Below are 22,388 nucleotides of genomic sequence, written 5' to 3' on the forward strand. Positions count from 1 at the left end.
CCGAAAATCAAAGTGTAAAAAAAAGATGCAGCAGGCTAGTCCATTTTGCTGAAATTTCATTGCAGCAACTCAGAATGGTACTCAGTAGTTTGTATGGCCCCCACGTGCTTGTATGCATGCCTGACAACGTCAGGGCATGCTCCTAATGAGACGACGGATGGCGTCCTGGGATATTTCCTCCCAGATCTGGACCAGGGCATCACTGAGTTCCTGGACAGTCTGAAGTGCAACCTGGCAGCGTCGCATGGACATGATATCCCAGAGGTGTTCTATTGGATTTAGGTCAGGCTAGCGTGGGGCCATTCAATTGTATCAATTTCTTCATCCTCCAGGAACTGCCTGCGTATTCTCGCCACATGAGGCGGGCATTGTCATGCACCAGGAGGAACTAGGAGGAACCCAGGACCCACTGCACCAGCGTAGGGTCTGACAATGGGTCCAAGGATTTCATCCCAATACCTAGTCAGTGTGCCATTATCTTTTATTAGCTTGTAGAGGTCTGTGTGTTCCTCCATGGATATGCCTCCCCAGACCATCACTGACCCACCACCAAAACGGTCATGATGAATGATGTTACAGGCAGCATAACGTTCTCCACAGCTTCCCCAGATGCTTTCACGTATGACACATGTGCTCAGGGTGAACCTGCTCCCATCTGTAAAAAGCACAGGGTGCCAGTGGCGGACCTGCCAATTGTGGTGTTCAATGGCAAATGCCAATCGAGCTCTATGGTGCCAGGCAGGCAGTGAGCACAGCTCCCACTAGAGGACGTCGGGCCCTCAGGCCAACCTCACGAAGTTTGTTTCTGATTGTTTGGTCAGAGACATTCACACCAGTGGCCTGCTGGAAGTCATTTTGTAGGACTCTGGCAGTGTTCATCCTGTTCCTCCTTGCAGATAATGGTCCTGCTGATGGGTTAAAGACCTTCTACAGACCTGTCCAGCTCTCCTAGAGTAACTGCCTGTCTCCTGAAATCTCCTACATGCTCTTGAGACTGTGCTCGGTGACACAGCAAACCTTCTGGCAATGGCACGTATTGATGTGCCATCCTGGAGGATTTGGACTGTCTGTGCAACCTCTGTAGGGTCCAGGTATCGCCTCACGCTACCAGTATTGACACTGACCCTAGCCAATGAAAAAACTAGTGAAAAACAGAAAAGATGAGTAGGGAAGAAAATGTCAGTGGCCATTCCTGTTCTGGGGGTCGTCTCATTGTTGCCCAACTAGTGCACCTGTTGTTCATTTCATTAACACGAAAGCAGCTGAAACTGATAAACAACCCCCTCTGCTACTTAGCTGACCAGATCAATATCCCAGGAGTTAATTGACTCGATGCTATACTCTGATTAAAAAGTGTTCCTTTAATTTTTTTGAGCAGTGTATATAGTGCAAGGGCATGCAAATTGATTGGATATTTTAGGTAGGGCCTCATTTGGCAGGTCTAAAGTTTATTTTACAAAAAGTTGTATGATTAATATTGTAATATGTACAGTGTGTCTTCAAAAACGTTCCCCGTAGTTTGTGTCCTTATTTTACATTGGAAACCCACTGGTGGCACAATCATTGAGGTAAAACTGAACATTTCGATGGGATATGGTGTCATCAGTGTCCTCAGGGGATGTAAGAAATTAATTTTAGGTGATGCTGACTGACTTGTAATTTGCCTGTGGGATGGGATGACAAACCAAGGCGATAGGGATGTATCAATGTCACCCTGTTATGTGTATTAAAGATTTTAAATTTTACTTAAATTAAATTTAAATACTTAAATGTACTTAAAGTTACATGACCATGTTAAATGTATTTTAGATTTTAGTAATTAGGTACATACATTTGAAAGTATATCTGAAACCAACACTTTTTTCTTTTTTACTTTTGGTCAGGGAAGCAAAGGGTTAGCAACCCTGTCAAGCTTTCATGGTGTCTCCAGTGAGGGGCGGGACTGAAAATTAAGGAAAAATTGTGAATTGTCATTGGAACTGGAATAGAAGGGGACATAGTCCAGTGGGGATACTTGTTCTGGCAACAGCTGTCCAGTAGAGCATTCCCCTCATTTTGGTGAGATTTCTTCTCACTTGTATCTATCTCTGTCCAGGCTCCTGCATAATTTGTACATGCCTGCTTGGGTTCCACCTTACAGTCCAGGACAATATGCCCTGCCCCATGGTTATTGCTCTACAAGCCCTGATAATGATGGTGTTGAGCCTCTGAAACATGTTATCTCTTGCAGAAAAAAATCTTTTATGGAGTGTGTGAATTAGTGTTTTAGTAATCTCCTGCAAAGGTCCAGCAGGATACTATGGTGGTTGGTCTTCAGGCTCCAAGACACTACATATACAATATAACGCACACTACATACTATAAACCAATACAACCAGTCACCACAAGGTTCAGAGCTCCTATACCATTGCCCATTGTATCTATGAGAAAGGAAGTAAAGGCAAATCTCCCCAATGGAACACAGATAGAAACATATTTATAGCAACAAATACAATGACCTATAAATTGGTGGCCTCTAACAAAGCAATATTAGCACTTTTAATGTAAAAGAAGGATAATAGAGAAGGGTAGGAGAAGAAAGTGTCTGTGTTGCCCATATCAACCAAATTCCATCTGTCACTTTCACATACTGAAAAATATTACACTGGAAATCAAATTAATTGGTTTCTATGAGAATATATTTACTTCTGTTTTTTTCACAAGCCTGCTTTTTAACAATATTCCACATTCATGTTTTTTTTTTTCTCTTACTTTTCCACCAGAACTAGCGTTGGACGATTTCATCCTCACCCATACTCTGTTTCTGCCTACGGATGAACTTCTGGTCCAGTTACAACAATAATATCCTTCTTGTTTTATTCTGTACATTGAAATACTAATTAGGCCTTTATGTGTGATTAACTGTTCTTTTAGGTTTGACATTAATGTGCAACTCCTATCCAAACTTTTTGCTTTGGGCAGAAGATGGAAGGGATCCTCTGAGAAGATTTGCAATGACTTGGGGACACAGGGATTCAGAGACTGACAGGTTATATTGCTGCCTATATGGTATATGAACATTGGTAAACAAAGAAATCATGGGACAGTCCAATATAAACCTTTTTGCTCACGGTACTGATACTCAAAGCCATTAAACCGCCCATCTCTGTGGTTTCAGGTGCTGCCAAATGATGATCATTAATGCTTCCCACATGGAAAGAGCTAGCAAGTTGGTTGCACTCTAATGACATTAGCCTTTACAAAGCTTTATTATACTGGAACTAAATAACAATAGAGTTCACTTGGACCAAGCCTCGTTCTTGCAAATTTCACCCAAAAGGGGCTTAATGATTGAGATGTAAGATTAAGCTTTTTGGGTAAAACTTGTCAGAGTAAGGCTTTGTCTGGGCAGACACTTCTGAGATCTAGTTCTGCAATAATAAAGCTTTGTGAAGGCTGATATCATTGAAGTGTGGCCAACTTCTTTGTTTCATAACCCTACCTACTCCCAGTAGGCCTCCATTTTATGCTACTGTTCATGGGGCAGCCCAGTGGCTAAATGGTTAGCACCTCCACCTGGCAGTACCAGCGTCATTGGTTCAAATCCCAGCCACAGCACCACCTGCCTGGAGCTTGCATGCTCTCCCTGTGCCTGCATGGGGATCCCCCAGGCACCCCAGCCTCCTCCCACACTCCAAAGACATGCTGGTAGGTTAATTGGCTCCTGTCTAAATTTGTTCTAATATGTATGAATGTGAGTTAGGGAGCTTAGATTGTACACCCCTTGAGGGTTAGGGACTGATGTGAATATATATATATGTGTGTAAAGCACTGCATAAATTGACAGCACTATATAAGTACCTGAAATAAATAAGGAGGATCTTTTCTCTGCGCTGTACTTTTTTTTTTACTAGCTATTTTTTATGTTTTCTTCAATCCTGTTCCTGCTACATACAGTAGTTGCTGAGCTGGTCTCTTTAAAGAATTATCCATATTGGTCCTTCCTAAGGCTCATTTTGAAGTGCTGTATCCAGAATACCCTGGACTGGACATGCGTGTTAGCTTGGAATTTGTTCTTTAGGCACTGGGCTCTGAGTTGTAGTGCTTTCCAGATCTGAGGGTACTGTGTTAGTGGTGGGACACTCTCCAGGTTCAGAGGTGTGGCACTTCCCCAGCAGGGATCTTGTCTATGAAAACTCATTTTGTGCATAGGCCACGTGAGATATAAAATGGAGCCTCCTCAGTACTATAGGACTACTCGTCACCATTTCAAATTCCCGCTTACTGGAAGTTTTATGACAGAATTATTGCAGAGGGATTGAGCGCTGGCATCTGCTGGGTGGTGTTATACATGTGTGCATGACACTTGCGCTCTGTCTTGTTTGCTAGTGCAGAGGAACAACCTCTCGCTACTGCTCCTGTCTGAAAGTATTGCCTGGAAATCAGTTTTTGCTACCCATATACAGTTATAATGACTTGATCACCTTTGGCCACCTGGCCCTCTCCTGCTATCAACAGCTGGATTCTTGAGTATTCAAGCTTTTACCTTGTATTACGTTTGTCCCCACCTGTGTTATATCCTGGAAACATGGGGAACAGTCCCGCTTTCACGCTTATGATTTACTATCAATTATGGTACTGCCTGCAATGTTCCCAATGAGGTGCCTGACACTAAGGGCCTGGAATTTTGCTACCTAAGCTATCTTCTAAGTCACTGGCTTCATAGGGCCTCCTCTTGGCTTTTTCCCTGGAGGATTTCACCACAGTCATACAGGATTTCATACGCCAAATTGCTGACACTGACCATAGATCTAATAACCATTCTTCCATAACCTTCCTGCAGTATGTCTGAAGCGTTGTCTAATCTGCCCATGATTTATTGGATATCTGAGCCTTCAGCTACAGAGACTCTGTCTAACATTGAGTTCCAAAAGTCCTTAATAGCCAACACCAACCTGAGGAGTCACAGACCTCTGCCATTACTCCCAAACTTAGAGATCATCATGGTCCTTATTGACACAATAAGATCTCGTTACTTTTCCTGTGTCTTTCAAGGAGCAAGAAAGAAAATGGGATTTTTGTAGAATACATTTCTTTGAGTTCATTTAGGAACACAGGTCCCACCTCTCTGTGTCTTTGATTATGTTGTTGGTATTACTTTGCCAGAAAACGAAGGCATGCTGGGATTAGGTGGGTTATCTTTGGCTATCCCACAATGTGTTTGCCAGTGTCCAATCTTCCTGTAGGTGGCAGTAAACCTGAAAATCCTTGTCATGTAGGAGATAGAGGAGTGAGTCACATGGTCCCCTATGCCTGAAACTACTGGGTATTACCCATCCCTCATGGCTGAATGGAGCATGAGAGAGTATGTGCTGCTGGAAAGTGTGGCATTAAAAATTAATCTGTTGCTTTGCCTTGCAAAGGCAAGCATAGGTTCACTTTAAGACCTGTTGATATAGTGTACAGCTTAATGGATAAGCTAATACAATAATTGGATTCTACCTAAAAAATAATGTCATTAGGAGAGAGCGTCTGTTTTTTATAATTGTTCTAGTGACGTCAGATTGTAAACTCCAACAAAACAGCCGGAGCACAAGTAAATGGTCTTGTGCAATTTGTTAAAAGCTTTGGAGCTAATAAACCAAGATAGTAAATATTCAATACCACACAAAATCTGTCTTACAGTAATAAGAATTTCAGGTTATACGATACTCTTCAGGCAGTACATATGTGCGTAAACTATTTTGGAACATATACTGCATATTAAAGGAAATCTATAATGAGGGAAACATGGGGCCTGGCTATTGAAGTTGTAGGTAGGTGGAGTCTACCTTCTCCACTGTAGGTGGCGCTCAACTGCAACAGCATTGTAGAAGGAGAGTCAAGAGGAACAATGCTCCTCTATGGTTTCTTGGGTCACTGGGGAAGCTATCTGGTTGGATGCTTCCACTCCATGTGACTCTGGTGGCCATCTTGGGTTAGTCAGAGTCTACTTAATACCTTGGCTCCCATGTTTGGTGCACATTTTTGCGAGTGGGTATCGTAGGGACAGGTCAACTGTCTGACAGGGAAAGTGAATAGTGGAAGGGAAAGGTTCCAGACTAGTAGGAACAGGATAGAGACATGCCATGCGCTCTGGAATCCTCCTATTTGGATACAGACTGGCCAGGCTGCATTCCACCCTTTGAGACAGATGCTGTCGGCAAACTCCAGACCTGCTCCATTCTACATTGCCCTTACAACCTGTGGGTGTTCCCGATCAGGTGCCCTACCGCCGGGCTGTTTGTAAAGTTGAACTCTGACTTTAATACAAGTTCTGTTCCTGCCATTGGACTCTGTGTATTTACTGCTGCAGCACCACACTGTACCTCCCAACACGTGGTCCCCTTTAAAATACAAGGGACCTTCTGGGTTCTATACGTTAGATATGCAGATAAGGAATTCTAATTGTCTCTGACTTAACATGGCTGCACACTTTTTCCAGGTCAGGGACTCTTCAAGTAGCAAGATATTTGGTGTAACATCCTTGAAACTAGTGTTTTCATAAGGAGGCCAGCAACGGCAGCCCTCAGTTTTCATTCATGACTGGTTAACTTTAAGCAAGTGAAGCTGTAAAGAGGTACAAGATGAATTGTACACCAGGCAATCATTTGCTTGTTTTTGCAGCACTAAGACAATTCTCCTCTATATCTCATCAGGATCTGTCTTAAAACTATAAAAGTCACTTTTGCATCCACTGATTTATTGCTGTTCTGTGAGAGATAACATCGTAATTAGTGAGATGTCCCTCCTGCTAAACTGCCTGAGATGATTAGAGAAGACACATTTCTCTGCCCTTGCACCAACATTCAGGACAAATCGGACAATATTTATACAAACCACACTTTTCTATTGGCTAGCTTGTCTAAGCTTGGACTGTGCATCCAAATTAGGGAGAGTTGGAAGAGTTTTCAGTGGGCATCCTTTTTACCTGTAAAAATATAATTCCTCTATTTATCGTTTAACAATCGTTCCAGCTGTCTATACTTTGCCCAAACATACATCATGCTTTGGTTTCAAGTTGTGTTTTTCCTTAACTGAAACACTTTCTGTGGGTGTAGCCGACATACATCCCCGACGTGGGAAGGAGGTGATGCTGTGCAGAAGAAGCAAGCTGTCCTCTGTGCTCTTCTGAATCTCCTGGACACATATAAGGACTCTCTGCAGGAAGAGGAGCGCACATTCCAGCTAATCAAGGTAAGAGCCAAGAAAAAGGAGCCTTCAGCTAAGTGCAACATATCTATGTTCAAAAGACAGGCAGTTCCACTGCTGTATATCACTACACGTCAAAGGTCATGATGCGGTACTCTATATAAGGCCAAAGGGTCACTTAAAACTGTATTTGAGGTTAGAAGGTTACATATTACTGAGGTTAATGGCTCAAGGTCATATTGTCAGTATACAATGGCATACGCTCTATGCAAAGTGTGGGAAGGTTACACATTGCTGCCATATGTTATTGAATTTTTGCTAGTAAAGATCCAATCTGAGCATTGTTAGAGATAGCTGCACATTGCACTATGAAACAACATCTTTTGTGATGAATCTGTTACAAAGATGCATTAAAAATTGGTGCCACATAAAGGAATTGAGTTACTAAAACTGGAGAGTTGAAAATCTGGTGCAGCTGTGCATGGTAGCCAATCAGCTTCTAACTTCAGCTTGTTCATTTAAGCTTTGACAAAAAAAATCTGGAAGCTGATTGGTTTGCTATGTAGAGATGCACCAAAGTTTGCACTCTCCAGTTTTAGTAAATCAACCTCAATGAATACTTTATAAATAAATATCAATTTGTTTTTCTAAAATTGTACATTCGTGACCCGTATACTGCTATAAGAGCCAGTTAATGAATTGAAATGATCAGTTGTTAAAAAAAAAAAAAAAACATTCCAGGACCTCGAACCTGAGGGATACTACTGCTTATCGTGACTAGTATTATAGCCTGTAAAAAGGCTTTCCTGTTCTTGGGAACGTGAAGGGTTTGCATAAAAATCTGCCAAAGCTTCCATTTAATTACTGTTTTCCCTGCAGGATTTCTATGTCTTGGTGATGCGGGACGCTCCAAACCTTCCACAGCTCGAGGGGAATGTCATCAGGCTGCATCGACTGGTGGAGACAGCTGAACTCAGGTAGAAAAATACATAACAAAGATTGACATGTTCTATCCCAACAGTATCACATTCCACAGTGCTAATGTTCTACGGGAGAAGCAGAGAAGTCCAAGCAAATTGGCAAAAAATTTAATTTTGTCTGGTGGGAAAAATGCTGAATTGATTTTCGAACTGTACTATATATTGCATTCTTAGTAATCTGTACAGACCAGGTGAAATTTTAGATTTGCATGTCCTGGGTTCTGAAAACAGGTAAAGGGCAGCAGAGCTGGGGTGACTGAGCCCTGGTTCACATATATGTGAATTGAATGCATTTTTAATCTTATCCGATTCGCATGATGTGAACCAAACCAGCTTTTTATGGAGGTGGACTGGCCACAGTGCATTTTTAAAACGAGCCAGGTACAATTTTCAGTCCAGTTAAATTGCGGTTGCAAGCATCATACACTTTACAAATTTGCACCTCAATCACACCGGAACCACTGAATGAAACAGCACCGGACTCCTTTGAAAAATCGCACTGAAACCAGTCCCACTGCGATCCTGGTCTGACACTAATTCCTTTAGTGCCCTATTAGCAGGTCTGCCAGCGTCACTATTTATGCCTTAGGAATGGGTGCTGAGGAGGTTAGCAGCATTCAGAGTTCAAAATTCTGGAATCTTTCAGGTGACTGTAGCCACGTCTGATAGAGAAATTAACCCTACAATTAAACAACAATTAGAATTTTACACGTAGCAGACCAAAAGGGAGCAAATAGGAGAAGTTGATTGTTAGGGTGCACATACACCTTTATTTAGGCTTAGGGAATGGAGATTCAGTCTTCGGAGTAAACCTTCTATATAGCAAAGTGGACAAAACCAAAGACAGAATGCATAGGAAGCAAAATTATTCTATAAGTTGGCTATGGCCATTATAATTGCTTGTGATTTTAAGGTAGTAGACAGGCTTCCACTTAAAAAAAAAATGTCAGTTTTTTGGGCACCAGAGGTCCTGGATCTTTTTTTTAATTTCTGAGTCCAATTGAAAAATAACAAATTGAAATCTGAGAAAGGCGTATATAGGCAATTTTTCTGTTTCCCAGAGGATAACACTTTTGGTTGGCTTCATGCTTATGGGAAATATACAGTGATAGTTTTCAGGCACATTGCTGATCAGCTGCAGAGACATACCAAAAGTTGCCAAGAGCCGCCCAAGCCACTGGGTAGGGACCACAGCTCTGGGACCTCCTGAATTAGTACAGTATGGCCTTCATCACCTCTGTCATGTTTTAGTATCACTAGTATTAATGCTGTTTATGGTTTGGAGCTTGTGCAAGCAACATATGCTACCTCCCTGCATGAGAGAAACGGTTTCAGATCTACTGACCAACGTAGCGATTTGAATCCTACTCAGCCTTTTCTGTCTGCATTTCTGGTGCAAATCCTTATGCTATGCAATCCCCATCTAATACATTCTATAGTATCTGATCAACACACTGCACAGAGTGTATACAAGAGCCTTGTAACGACTTACCAGGCAGCGGAGGGAGCAGGGGTATTTCAACTATGGACCAGAACTGTCTTCTTCTGTGGGCTCCATTCTGTTCTTCTTTTATATATCAGAGTTTGCTTTTTGCTATGCTCAATGATTATGTATTTCCATTGGTATATGTCCAACCCTTTAGGAAGCACTGTACAGAGAGTAGTGAAAAATATTTGGTGCTAATTTTTTGTAACTTGAAGGTTAACACTTGAGCCTTATCCTAACATGTCACATTTCATGCAGGCTTACAGATGGCAGTGCGGCTCCCTGCTCCAAACAAGTCAAGCCCCTATTCCGCCATTTTCGACGGATTGACTCCTGCCTGCAGCCACGGGTAGCATTCAGGGGTTCCGATGAAAGTAGGTTTTTATGTCTTATTGTGTGTTGTTTCTGATTGTGTTACTGTGTTAGTAGATCATAATTTTTCCCCCAGCCCTTCCCCCTTCCCCCACTGACATCTCCATCAAGACCAACAATACCACCATCAGTCCCTGGGCTCAAGCCAGAGTACTAGGTATCATCCTAGACTCCAATCTGTCCTTCCAGCCCTAAGTCCATTCGCTGACTAACTCATGCAGACTTCACTTCCGCAACATCTCCAAAATACATCCGTTCCTAACCCCGGAAACCACTAAGCAACTCATTCACTCCCTCATTATATCACGCCTCGACTACTGTAACTCCCTCCTCATCGGCTTACCCCACCGCAGGCTATCCCCGCTTAAGTCTATCTTGAATGCCACCCCTCTCTGCCAATCCCTCCACTGGCTTCCGATTGCCCAACGGATAAAATTGAAAATGCTAACATTGACTTATAAAGCTGTTCATAATACTGCCCCAAACTACATCACCGATCTGGTATCCAAATACCACCCAAAACGTACTTTCTGCTCCTCACAAGACCTCCTACTCTCTAGTTCCCTGGTCTCCTCCTCCCATGCCCGTCTACAGGACTTCTCCAGGGCTTCCCCCATTCTCTAGAACTCCCTACCCCAATCCATCAGACTGTCACCTACTTTCCTCACCTTTAGACGCACCCTGAAAACCCATCTCTTCAGGGAAGCCTACCCTGCCCTCAGCTAATTACTGAACTCCTCCACTCTTCCTACCACTCCATCCCCCACAGCTATTTCCTGTACCACTATCCCCTCCCTCCTAGATTGTAAGCTCCAAGGGGCAGGGCCCTTGAACGCCTCGTGTATTGAATCGTATTGTTACTGTACTGTCTCGTGTACTGTCTCCCTTTATAATGTACGCTGTATAAATCCTGTATAATAATAATATTGAAGATTAAACTTCTGTGTCTGTGAAGGTCTTTATTCAGGTCATGATATAGTTAGTATAAGTTAGTTACATGTACCCTGACTTGTTAGGTAATATTTAAGATACAGTTGCAGGAAAAAGTATGTGAACCCCTTGGGATTATGTGGAGTTATGCATGAATTGGGCATAAAATGTGCTCTGAATGTCATCTAAGTCACAGCAATAGAAGAACACAGTCTGCTGAACATAATACTACACAAACATTAGATGTTGCCATGGTTTAATTGCACATAACATGTAAACATTCACAGTGCAGGGAGGAAAAAGTATGTGAGGCCCTAGCTTAATGACTTCTCCCAGAGCTAATTGGAGCCAGGAGTGAGCCAACCTTGACTCCAATCAGTGTGATGATATTGGATGTGTTGCTGACAGCTGTCCTGCCCTTAAAAAACACACACCTGTTTTGGGTTTACTGGTTTCAAGAAGCACTGTCTGATGTGAACCATGCCTCGCAGAAAAGAGCTCTCAGAAGACCTACCATCAAGAATTGTTGACTTGCATGAAGCTGGAAAGGGTTACAAAAGTATCTCCAAAAGCCTTGATGTTCATGTGTCCACGGTAAGACAGACTGTCTACAAATGGAGAAAGTTTAGCACTGTTGCTACTCTCCCTAGGCGTGGTCGTCCTGTAAAAATGACTGCAAGAGCACTGCGCAGAATGCTGCATGAGGTAAAGAAGAATCCCAGAGTGTCAGCTAAAGACCTACAGAAATCTCTGGCACATGCTAACATTTTTGTTGACACATCTACAATAAGGAAAACATTAAACAAGAATGGAGTACATGGGAGGACACCACGGAGGAAGCCATTGCTGTCCAAAAAGAAGATTGCAGCACGTTTGAAGTTTGCAAAAGAGCACCTGGATGTTCCACAGCACTACTGGCAAAATATACTGTGGACAGATGAAACCAAGATTGAGTTGTTTGGGAAGAACACACAACACTGTGTGGAGAAAAAAAGGCCCAGCACACCAACATCAAAACCTCATCCCCACTGTGAAACATGGCGGAGGGAGCATCATGGTTTGGGGCTGCTTAGCTGCCTCAGGGCCTGGACGGATTGTTGTCATTGATGGGAAAATGAATTCCAGAGTTTATCAAGACATTTTGCAGGAAAACGTACGACCATCTGTCCGCCAACTGAAGCTCCGCAGAGGATGGGTGATGCAACAGGACAATGACCCAAAGCATACAAGTAATTCAACAAAAATATGGCTGCAACAGCACAGAATACGCCTTCTGGAGTGGCCCAGTAAGAGTTCTGACCTCAACCCGATTGAAATGCTGTGGCATGACCTTAAGAGAGCCATTCACACCAGACATCCCAAGAATATTGCTACACTGAAACAGTTTTGTGAAGAGGAGTGGTCCAAAATTACTCCAGAACGTTGTGCAGGTCTGATCTGCAACTACAGGAAACGTTTGGTTGAGGTTATTGCTGCCAAAAGAGGGTCAACCAGTTATTAAGTCCAAAGGTTCACATACTTTTTCCTCCCTGCACTGTGAATGTTTACATGTTATGTTCAATTAAACCATGGCAACATCTAATGTTTGTGTAGTATTATGTTCAGCAGAGTGTGTTCTTCTATTGTTGTGACTTAGATGACGTTCAGAGCACATTTTATGCCCAATTCATGCAAAACTCCACGTAATCCCAAGGGGTTCACATACTTTTTCTTGCAACTGTATATCATTTTCTGCATGTTTAACATGCAGAGTCTTCTTAATTAAAGTGTTCCTATTGCCCATAGCAGCCACGCTGTCTTTTTTCTAGTTTAGGACATCGTAGATAATAAAGGGAATGTGGGTAATTGATCTGACCATCACAGATGGTTCACTAAATGATAACTGGTGAGGCAATACAGTGCTAGAATTCTCTCCATGTCTGTGCAGGTTTCCAGTGCTCCAGTCTTGATCTGCAACCCAAAACCATGCAGAAAAGTTGATTGTCCTTCATTTATCGTGGTTTAAGTGTCTCTGTATGACTTTGGTAAAGACATGGTAGGAGTCTATTAGCAGAAGCTGATGGTGGTGTGTAGTTCAAAACGGAATGTCATGCAAATTTAAAAGAAAATCCTTAGTATTATTATTTGGTCATTAAAAATATTAATATGTACTTTACGTACAGTTAATTCAAATACTTATTTCTATAGTACATTCTGCCTATCCCCTGCGCAGAAACATTCAGAGGAAGAGTTCACAGGAAGAGTTCAGAGGAAGAGTCATCTTTCATGAGCCTATTGCTTTGTAGTTGTGTCAGTCTAACACTGAACATGCTTGCAGGAGGGGAAAGCACAGAGATGACATCATCAATGTGTTTCTGCTTCTTCAATGTTTAATCAGCTGAAAGCAGGAAGCAGAACTACGGCAACATTTTTTTTCTGTATTCACCAATCCGTTGTGTCAGTACTTTTGCAATGATTTTATGGAGGAAGGATGTTAAACTATGCGCTTAGAGGATGCTTGTAAAAGCGAGGTAGAACATTTATATAGGGAGCATAAGTGTGATCCTGAGATTATGGAGAGATTTACTAAAACTGGAGTGCAAAATCTGGTGCATTCCTGCATAGAAACCAATCAGCCTTCAGGTTTTATTATCAAAGCTTCTTTAAACAAGCTGAAGTTTTAATCTGGGGCAGCTTTGCATGGTGGCCAATCACCTTCTAAGTGCTTCAGTTTTAGCAATCTCCCCCTATGTTTTTAGACGGGAGAGCTGTTAAAAACAAGCCTATGAGACCCTATGTTTTTCTGTGTTTGAGCATGATGGACCTTCTTTGATTTTTATTGAAAATTTTATAGTGGTCTAGCCTGACAATATCATTATTATTTTCATATTCAGTCTTCTGCAGGGTCTATATGCCGGACCACTCCTATGTTACCATCCGAAGTCGCCTGTCTGCATCAGTGTCTGACATTCTCAGCTCTGTCTCAGAGAAGCTGCAGTATTCAGAGGAGCAAGGACAGAGGGAGGAACCCCTAATATTAGTGGCAGTTACCAGTGCTGGAGGTGAGTGCAACTTGTACCATTCTTTGAATTCATCTGAGTGAACATATTTAGGCTGACTGTGAAAGGCTGTGCAACTAGCACCAAAAAAATATAAAGCATTGGTCAGTGTTTCTTATTAACAAGATCATAAGGCTGGTAGATCTGTGCACAGAAGAGGTAGATTTTGGAACCCATATTTCTAGCACTTGGCTGCTGTAGCAGCTGGGACTGTGTTTAGATTAGTGGAGTAGACAATGGACTTTCAGGTGGAAGTGATTTGGGTAGCCATAAAGCTGCCTGATCACTTCCACAAGCCACAGATGCCACTGCTCCTGCTCCCCTTCCCCAGGCTCATCCGCCCATGTATCCCAGGCTCTGCTGTTCCACCTGTGGATCCAGGACTGGCATGGCGGGTAAAGCAGAGGGAAACCAGTGAATGTCTGTTCACTGATCTCTCCTCCAGTAAATGAACACGGAATCGACATGTATTGCGTCACTTCCAAGTTCAACTGGAACTGACATGTGCTGCATTAGCTTCAGTGGAAGGCAGGGGAGACATCAGGGGTCTAATAGATCTCTGATGTCTCAATAAAGAGAACCTGTCATTACAGTATGATCTCACATAGGGAACTACTGGCTTCCTATGTAATAGCAATAAAGTTGATTGTAAAAAAAAGTTAAAAACAAATAAAGTAACATAAAAATATTAAAAAACACACACACGTAACATAAAAATATTCAGTTCTAGCCCTTCCCCACTCTACTACAAAAATTGTTTTTTGGAGAGATTTCCTATTACTTCCTGTCCTGACAGGAACTAAGGTGAAGTCTTCCCAAACAGAACCACAGACAGCTCTCAAAATGTGACAAAGGCTGCAATCCTTCTACAGTCTATCTAAAACAAAATGGCGTGACTGGTATTCAGTTTTAAGGCTAGGTTTAGGGAGTTAGGTGATGAGTGAAGTTTAAGGTTAGGTGTTTAGGGTTAATCTTAAGTGTTAGATTAATGGTTTGGTTAAGGTTAAAGGATATGTTTAAGAGATCGGGGAGATTAAGGGTTATTTAAAGCAGTTTTAGCAGTCAGGATAATTGTTGGGTTAAGCTTAGCTGTCAAGGACATGTGTATATTAGTGCTGTATTTAACACTGACAGCCCTGCAGTTGGTTGCAAAACTAACACACAGTGCAAACTCTGTGTTTAGGCCTGAAACTTATCAGTTCCGGGCTCCCATTGTGGTAGCCCAATCACCTATAACTGTGATCTATTGCAAGCAGTCGAATTTTAATTTTTGAACTCAGATCCTTAAATGGTAAATTCTGGTTGGCTTCTATGTGTCAGTTCTTGTAGCATGTGATTATGACTCTTTGTTCTACTTGACCTAATAAGCCTGTTACCGTGTGTAATACTTACATTGTAGGGTGTAGCGGTTGGAACTGATGGAAGAAGTACGGGTACTCTGAGGTTCATTCATTCAGACAGATCTACATAAAGGTGTCTGTTTATCAATGTTTTCACTGAAGATTCACACAACTTGACTAGGGTATTAAGGATTATTTAACCTAATTTAATCTGTCATACTGCTTGACCGCCTCTTCAACACCTATCCCACACACAAGACACAATTATAATGGCCATAGCATCCCTTTATTACATTTTATTCAATTCAATACGAATGGAGCCCCAAGGTCCACGTAGGCATTTCAATTTGAGTACCTCCTGCATGAACCTGTAAGGCGGGCCTCTAGCCTCACCAACACCAGCTCAGAGACACTTGCACCAATAACCACAAATATTACTTTAAATGACCCCCAGTTCACTGTCACTGAACTATACTAAATAAGTGGGGTTGTTCAGGTCCCCACCACATTACATTTTACCATAGTGACCACCTTCAAGCACCTTGTATCCCGGCAGCTGTTATGACATATCCAGACCAAACCAGTCAACAGCAGAAGGCCAATAACTATCAAAATATACTGTACTTAAGATGGGAGGGAGCGTGGGAAGTTTTCCCAATGCAAGCTGAAAACCTTCTTGAGACTATCCTCCGAAGCCCTTCTGTTCCTATCTAACCCACCAATCATGTAAGCACCCTAACTCCATATTTTCCTTACATTTCTAAAACTCCTTCTATGCCAAACCCCCTTTTTACCCATTCATATAGACCCTACATCTATGTCTGTCTTCTTTTACTTCGGGCCTAATATTCACCCATTTTTCTAATAAAATATTTTGGGAAACATGGGTTAGTCATGAGTAAAAGGTTTGTAAATCTTTGGTAAATCATTGATAACTATACTCTAAAGTGCTCATTGAACTATATGGATAGCGGTAACCATAGTGTAAGGTAAAAGGATACTTGTGGGCCCTCTGATATATTACAGTCTGTCCAATACATGTATGTGAAATAAAAAGTGTATAAATGTTTCCTTTTAGGAACTTCATCTGCAGTGTATTGCTTAGATTGATATATCACTAACCATCATTACAAGAGGTGCTCAGGGAAATAGTGAATACGGAAACTCCTTCCCGTTACATAGGGAGGCTGGCCAGTGTTTTACAGCTCATTAACTTCCACAGGAAGGCACTGCTTTTTATAAGAAGTGTTAAAATATATACTTGAATAACTAGATGGGTTTCTATGGCAGCACCTTCTCGAACAAGCAGTGTTGACGTAACCCGTAAGGGCTGAGGCTGAAGACAATTTTTTCTCTTATGTAAAAGTTAATGAGCTGAAGGCTGTATGTCCTAGAACACCATCCTTCAATAAATATGGGGAGTAAGGAGGAAAAGGCTGAATTCTTTATTGAAGAACCACAAAAATCACCAAAAAGTAACACATACGCAATCAGCTGCAAGGGACTAAATTATGTAATCTTTGGTGTGGGATCCAAGTTCTTTCCCCATCAATGATGTGTTGAGTGAAAAGAGCTACTGCATACTTGGGGACCATTCACACTACATGCATGTTGAAAGGCTCCTCTTTAGTGTGCAGGATGGTGTCTGTTTTACTGGACAGAGAGGGGGCAGTGTGATGTTTACAGTTTTTTTTTTTTAAACTTTATTGAGATTGTACAAAATATACATGTAGCACGCTCCTAGATAGGTGCAAGGCTAGGTAAATTTAGTTCTTTAGCTCTAGTAATCAGTGGAGCTGCTTGTGATTGCTCTGGTCTGCTCTGAGATTCACAGGCTATGGGTTTGACTGCTTCCCCCTGCCTTCTGGATAGTTCTGGAAGGCAGTGGGCTGGATCAAACAAATAAGAAGCTGAATATTTATGTTGTCCAAGCCAATCCATGGGGGAGCGTGCCCAGGTGGTGGCTGGGAGTGAGCATAAATATTCTGAAGCCTGGGGCTGCCCTCTTCTTCCCCAGGAGGATAGGTTCCCAGCCAAAAGTACTACTGCCGTTCCTGGCAGTCCAGCTGAAGAATCTACCAGTCTCATTGAAGTCCCAGCTATGCATACCTGGGAGGCCTATTCTGCTGTAAATTCTTTGGAAACTAAAAGAGGAGTATTGTCGAGGATCCGGTCTGGAGGTTTTCCTGAGGAGACTGTCTGCCTGAGTCTGGAAGGAGACATCCATATCCCAGGGATACTGTGAATACAGACCTTAGAGAAGGACCCTAGACTCTTGCTGCTGTTAACTCCTGGTGCACTAATATTAGGGCTTGCCTGGCCTGAGACATTGCCAGTGGTGTCCCAGTGCGGTCTACTGTGTCCTACTGCTGAAAGGACTGTTCTGACTGCAGTCCTTAAATTCTTGTTCAGTGTTTTGGTGTATCCCACAGCTTCTCTAAGCCCCATCTATGTTAATCTGCAATAAACATTAAAAAGGCAACCCCTAGACTGTTTATTGGATCTAAGGAGTGAGTGTTGCTGTTTGCCTGGCTGCCGCTACACTAGTGGGAGAAGAACCTGGGACACAAATCAGCGGCCCTTGTGAGGGTTAGTGCTACATACACTTCATTCAAGTCTCTGTACAGCAGTGCAATGAGATGTGCTACTGCATGGTGACCTATAATCCCATCCAACACCCTGCAGAAAAATGCAGCATATCTGCAAATTTCACATACTGCACATCACATTGTAGTGTGAACGAGGCACATTAGAAACAATTGTCGATCAATCGACTTGGGTACATCCAGCCTGCCTATAGATCGATCGAATCTTCAGTCCCTGCTGAACTAGCCAATATTTGATCCATCTATGGCCAGCTGTACAATCACTTCTCAATCAACTTCATTTTAAACACTAGAGCACAAAAATACACTGGCTACTGTGTGAAGAGGGTTAGTTGGATTACAGTATGCAACTGCTCCAGAAGCAACTCTGTAGCCAGCTAGAAATCACTACAGGAAAAAAAACAGATTTATAGCTGCAACAAATCTAAGCTGCAAGGTGACATGGTGGTAATGCTTTTTTTTTTCACCAAAGCAGATTGTGATAAACAGGGAACACAGAGAATGAGCACATTGAGATTAAGCAAATAGGGATCCAATTGTATGGGGTGCTTATAAGGGGTATTTTGTACACTTTGGGGTGGGAAGAACAATAGTGAAGGAGGAAAATGTAACAAGCTGAGGATCATATGCCCAGAAATTTCCAAACAGGAGCCTGGGTGTATATTGAAGAGAAGATGGGAGTAAAAAAAAATTGGGTTTCTTAGATTGGAAGGGTTCTTTTTTCCAGCTGCTGTTTTGAGTTCTATCCACATGTGCTGTACAGGATTGAGATCTGGACTTAAAGCTGGCCAGTTCAGTACTCTCCAGCGCTTTGTGTGAAACCATTTATGGGTGCTTTTTGACATGTACTTTGGAAAGTTGTCCTGCTGTAAGACCCATGACCTTTGACACAGACCCAACTTTCTGACACTGGGTCCTACATTGCACCCCAGAATTCTTTGGTAGTATTCAGATTTCATAATGCCATGCACACGGTAAAGACATCCAGTACCTGAAGAAGGAGAGCAACCCCAAAACATTAATGGACCTCCACCATGTTTGACTGTAGGGACTGTATTCTTTATTTAGATTAAGATCTCTGGAGATGGACTTCTAACCTTGAGATTGTCCATGCTTTTCCACAATTTGTGTTCTCAAATCCTCAGACAATTATTTGCTGTTCTTTCTCTTCTCCATGCTACGTGTGGCACACAGAGACACACAGCAAAAATGTTGAGTAAATTTTTACCATTTTTACTTTCACACTAATCCGACGCAAAAACACAGCAAAAAACGCATAGGCATTTTTACTGCGTTTTCTTGGCGTTTTTTAAAGGACACGTGACATACAAACTGCATCAAAAACACTTCTCAGAGGTGTTTTTGAGGCGTTTTTAAGGCACTTTTCAGGCTTTTTCCATTGATTTCAATGGGAAAAGGCGTTTTTGGGGCGATTTTTTTTTAGCTCACCAAACATGCCCCAAAGATGCTGCAAGCAGGAGATTTTACACCGCACAGCAAGTGCAACACCTCAGTGTGAAAACATACATAGATATACATTCACATACACGGAAGCAGTTTTCTTGAGCTTTTGAGGCTCTTTTTTTAAAGCAAAAATGCTTGCAAAAACTCCTCAGTGTGAAAGCAGCCTAACTGGTTGCCAGCGTGATTTCTATATTGGCAGCACCTGTTAATTGATACAGGTGAGTTTGATTACAAATTACAGGAGCATCACAAACTTGGAATACAATTATTTCTTACAATTTTGAGAAGGTGCCAATAAATTTGTCCAGTCCATTTTTGGGGCTTTGCATGGAATCTGTCAGATTTGGCTTTTTGTTTCTCCACTTTTTGTGTCATGCAAATACAAACAAAAGAAATAAACAATGGAATGTCTAAACATTTGTAATTGCAACAATTTTCTGGATGAAGTGGTGCATTATCTGACAGAAATGCAGGGGTGCCAATATTTTTGGCTATGAGGGTAGTTGATATCAGTGGGATAAAATAAGCCTCCTCATTGGTGTCAGTGGAAATAACATATATCCTAACATTGGTATCAAAAGAATAAAATATACCCCATTATTGGTGTCAGTGAGAGTAAAATATGTCCTATCATTGGGATAAAATAAGTCTCCTCATTGGGAGTAAAATATGTCCTATCATTGGTATCAGTGGGATAAAATACGTGCCATTTTAGGTGTACATAGCATAAAATAGGACCAATTGGTGTCAGTGGCAGTGAAACAAACTCCATCATTGGTGTTAATGGCAGTGAAATAAACCCTATCATTGGTGTCAGTGGGAGAAAAACATGTCCTATCATTAGTAACAATGGAATAAAATAAGCCCCTCTCACCATTATCAGTAAGCTCAGAAATAAAGTCCCATCTTCAGGGTCAATGGGATAAAATAAGCCCCATCACTGGTGTCAGTGAGCTCAAAAATAAGTGTGTATTTGTTTATACTGGCGTTTAGTGGTTACTTTCCTGATTATATGCTTTTGCATGGCAGCTCAACCTCTCTCGTTTGAGTGGAACTCTGTTACCGTTGGGCTGGAGATCATTCCACCTAAAAGTACCAGCACTTGGCACCTGCTACCACATTGTACATTGTCCCGTATTCTGTGGGACAGCCTGTGGAATGTGACTGCAGCAGTAAAGTGTCCTAAATTCTCAGACACAATAATGGCAACTATGACATAAATTTCAAATAAATTCTTTTTGCACACATGGCCATTAATGCTCCTGCAAACATGGTCATTAAGGCCTTTAATGATTGATTGCTACGTTGTATGCAGTATCAGCATAGTGATCATCTTTAATGAACTGGCTTATGCAATGTATGATGGAAACAACAAACCAATGTGAACAAGAATTTCACAAGAAAAAGCGGTTACATAAAGGAAAATGCAATACTCAACTTGAAACAAAAAAATTTGCTTTTATTAGCAAAGTAGCAATGTGAAACATTGAGTAAAGTCTGCAGATAGCCATCATCTCAATATATGACAGTACAAAAAACTTCTGCATTGATATTACATTTTTGTATGATACATGTATCCCCACCACGGTGGTGCACCACGATGTGTGTTGCTGTATGAGTCTCTGTTCTCTACAGCATATTATATTGTATGGCCTAGCCATGATGTCTCTTTTTATTTTTATTTTTTGGTTTTATGTTTTTTTTTGTACTGTCATGTATTGAGGTGATGGCTATCTGTAGTCTTTACTCAAAATAAAAACTTGAGTATCACATTGTCCTTTATGTAACTGCTTTTTCTTGTGAAATTCTTGTTCACATTGTTTTTTTGTAGGCTCTTTTGGTTATTGGGCAATACCTTATACTTCAAGCGATACCTATTACCTTCAATGCCTCCATTTTTTATGGTTATTAAAAATGTATGATGGAAAGCCTGCAGTTCATACTATGTCTGGTATGTGTGGTACGGCATCGTTACCATATGTGACATTGAGGATACCACTATGGAAAACACGAGCTAGATGTTCTACTTGAAAACAAATGCTGACGCACGCATCTCAGTGGAGCCTGGATATGACTCAATCTACAAAACTGGGAAACCTGGTTGGAAGACTTCATTGCCTGTATGTCCTTTTTATTTCCCCTGCCTAAATAGTGTAAATGCAGTTAAATATATTTTAACAAATATGACAACTGACCCGAAATAAAAATGAATGGGTTGATTTGAAGAGCCGCTGCCCATAGTCAAATCCTTTGTTGCTCTGTGAAGGCTTGCAAATAAAAAGAAGAAAATTAATTGCCTGCTCTTAGAAGAAAACTGATCTTTGTTCCCTCTACTGCTCACAATTCTGGCCCATTAAATGTTAAATGCCTTCCTAAAGAGACTTAGAAAAGATCGCAGGAATAGGATTGGGGGTGGGTGACTATTTCTGGAGCAGGTCTGTCAGTACTAGTGAGAATGTGTCACAGCTTGAGCACGTGATCGAATGTGTGTGGAGTGATGGGAGGGGGGCTAGGCTGCCATAGCGTGAGCGTACATGTGTGGAAAGCCGTACAGCCTGGATCTGTAGATCTATGTGTGTGTTTGGCTCTGGATAGGGAGGCAGTGCTCATAGTGCCTCTGTATCTGAGAGGCATTCTGTCAGTGCTTGTGAATGTCAGTGTGTCAATGAGATGAAAAGGGACTGGCAGAGCTTGTCTCTGTCTATTTGAAGAGTGACAGCATTTGTACCTTCATAAAGATTCACTTCAACCAAAACCAACATTTCAGCTTTAGGTAGGATCTTGCTAATCCTATTTGTCAAAGGCTCAGGTGGCCAGGTCTCCAAGGTCCACCAACCAAGGTAATTGCAAGGGGTTGACTTTCTCTTTTCAATCTTACTTTATGAAGAACGAAGTAGAAAGAGGGAGACTTTGGGGTTGAAAGCAAAAAGAGTGAGACTCTAAAGTTAAAGGTAAATAAGCTGCCCACTTTCCTAGGGAATTTTTACTTTTCATGGGGATTT

At 41.7% G+C, this 22,388-nt stretch overlaps 1 protein-coding gene across 1 annotated transcript in view; it reads left to right on the forward strand.

The window, feature by feature from the left end:
• Positions 1 to 22,388, forward strand: part of RAPGEFL1 (Rap guanine nucleotide exchange factor like 1) — a 92,782-nt gene that overhangs the window by 30,302 nt on the left and 40,092 nt on the right. Inside the window, exons 2-6 of the mRNA XM_089674386.1 lie at positions 2,763 to 2,841; positions 7,065 to 7,215; positions 8,050 to 8,147; positions 9,895 to 10,010; positions 13,812 to 13,979. Coding sequence (XP_089530512.1) covers positions 2,763 to 2,841; positions 7,065 to 7,215; positions 8,050 to 8,147; positions 9,895 to 10,010; positions 13,812 to 13,979 — 612 coding nt within the window. The remainder of the gene's footprint in view (positions 1 to 2,762; positions 2,842 to 7,064; positions 7,216 to 8,049; positions 8,148 to 9,894; positions 10,011 to 13,811; positions 13,980 to 22,388) is intronic.

Source organism: Staurois parvus, unplaced genomic scaffold (assembly GCF_062004578.1).
Source record: "Staurois parvus isolate SC_StPar_1 unplaced genomic scaffold, SC_StPar_1.0 ptg000151l, whole genome shotgun sequence".
NCBI lineage: Eukaryota > Metazoa > Chordata > Amphibia > Anura > Ranidae > Staurois > Staurois parvus.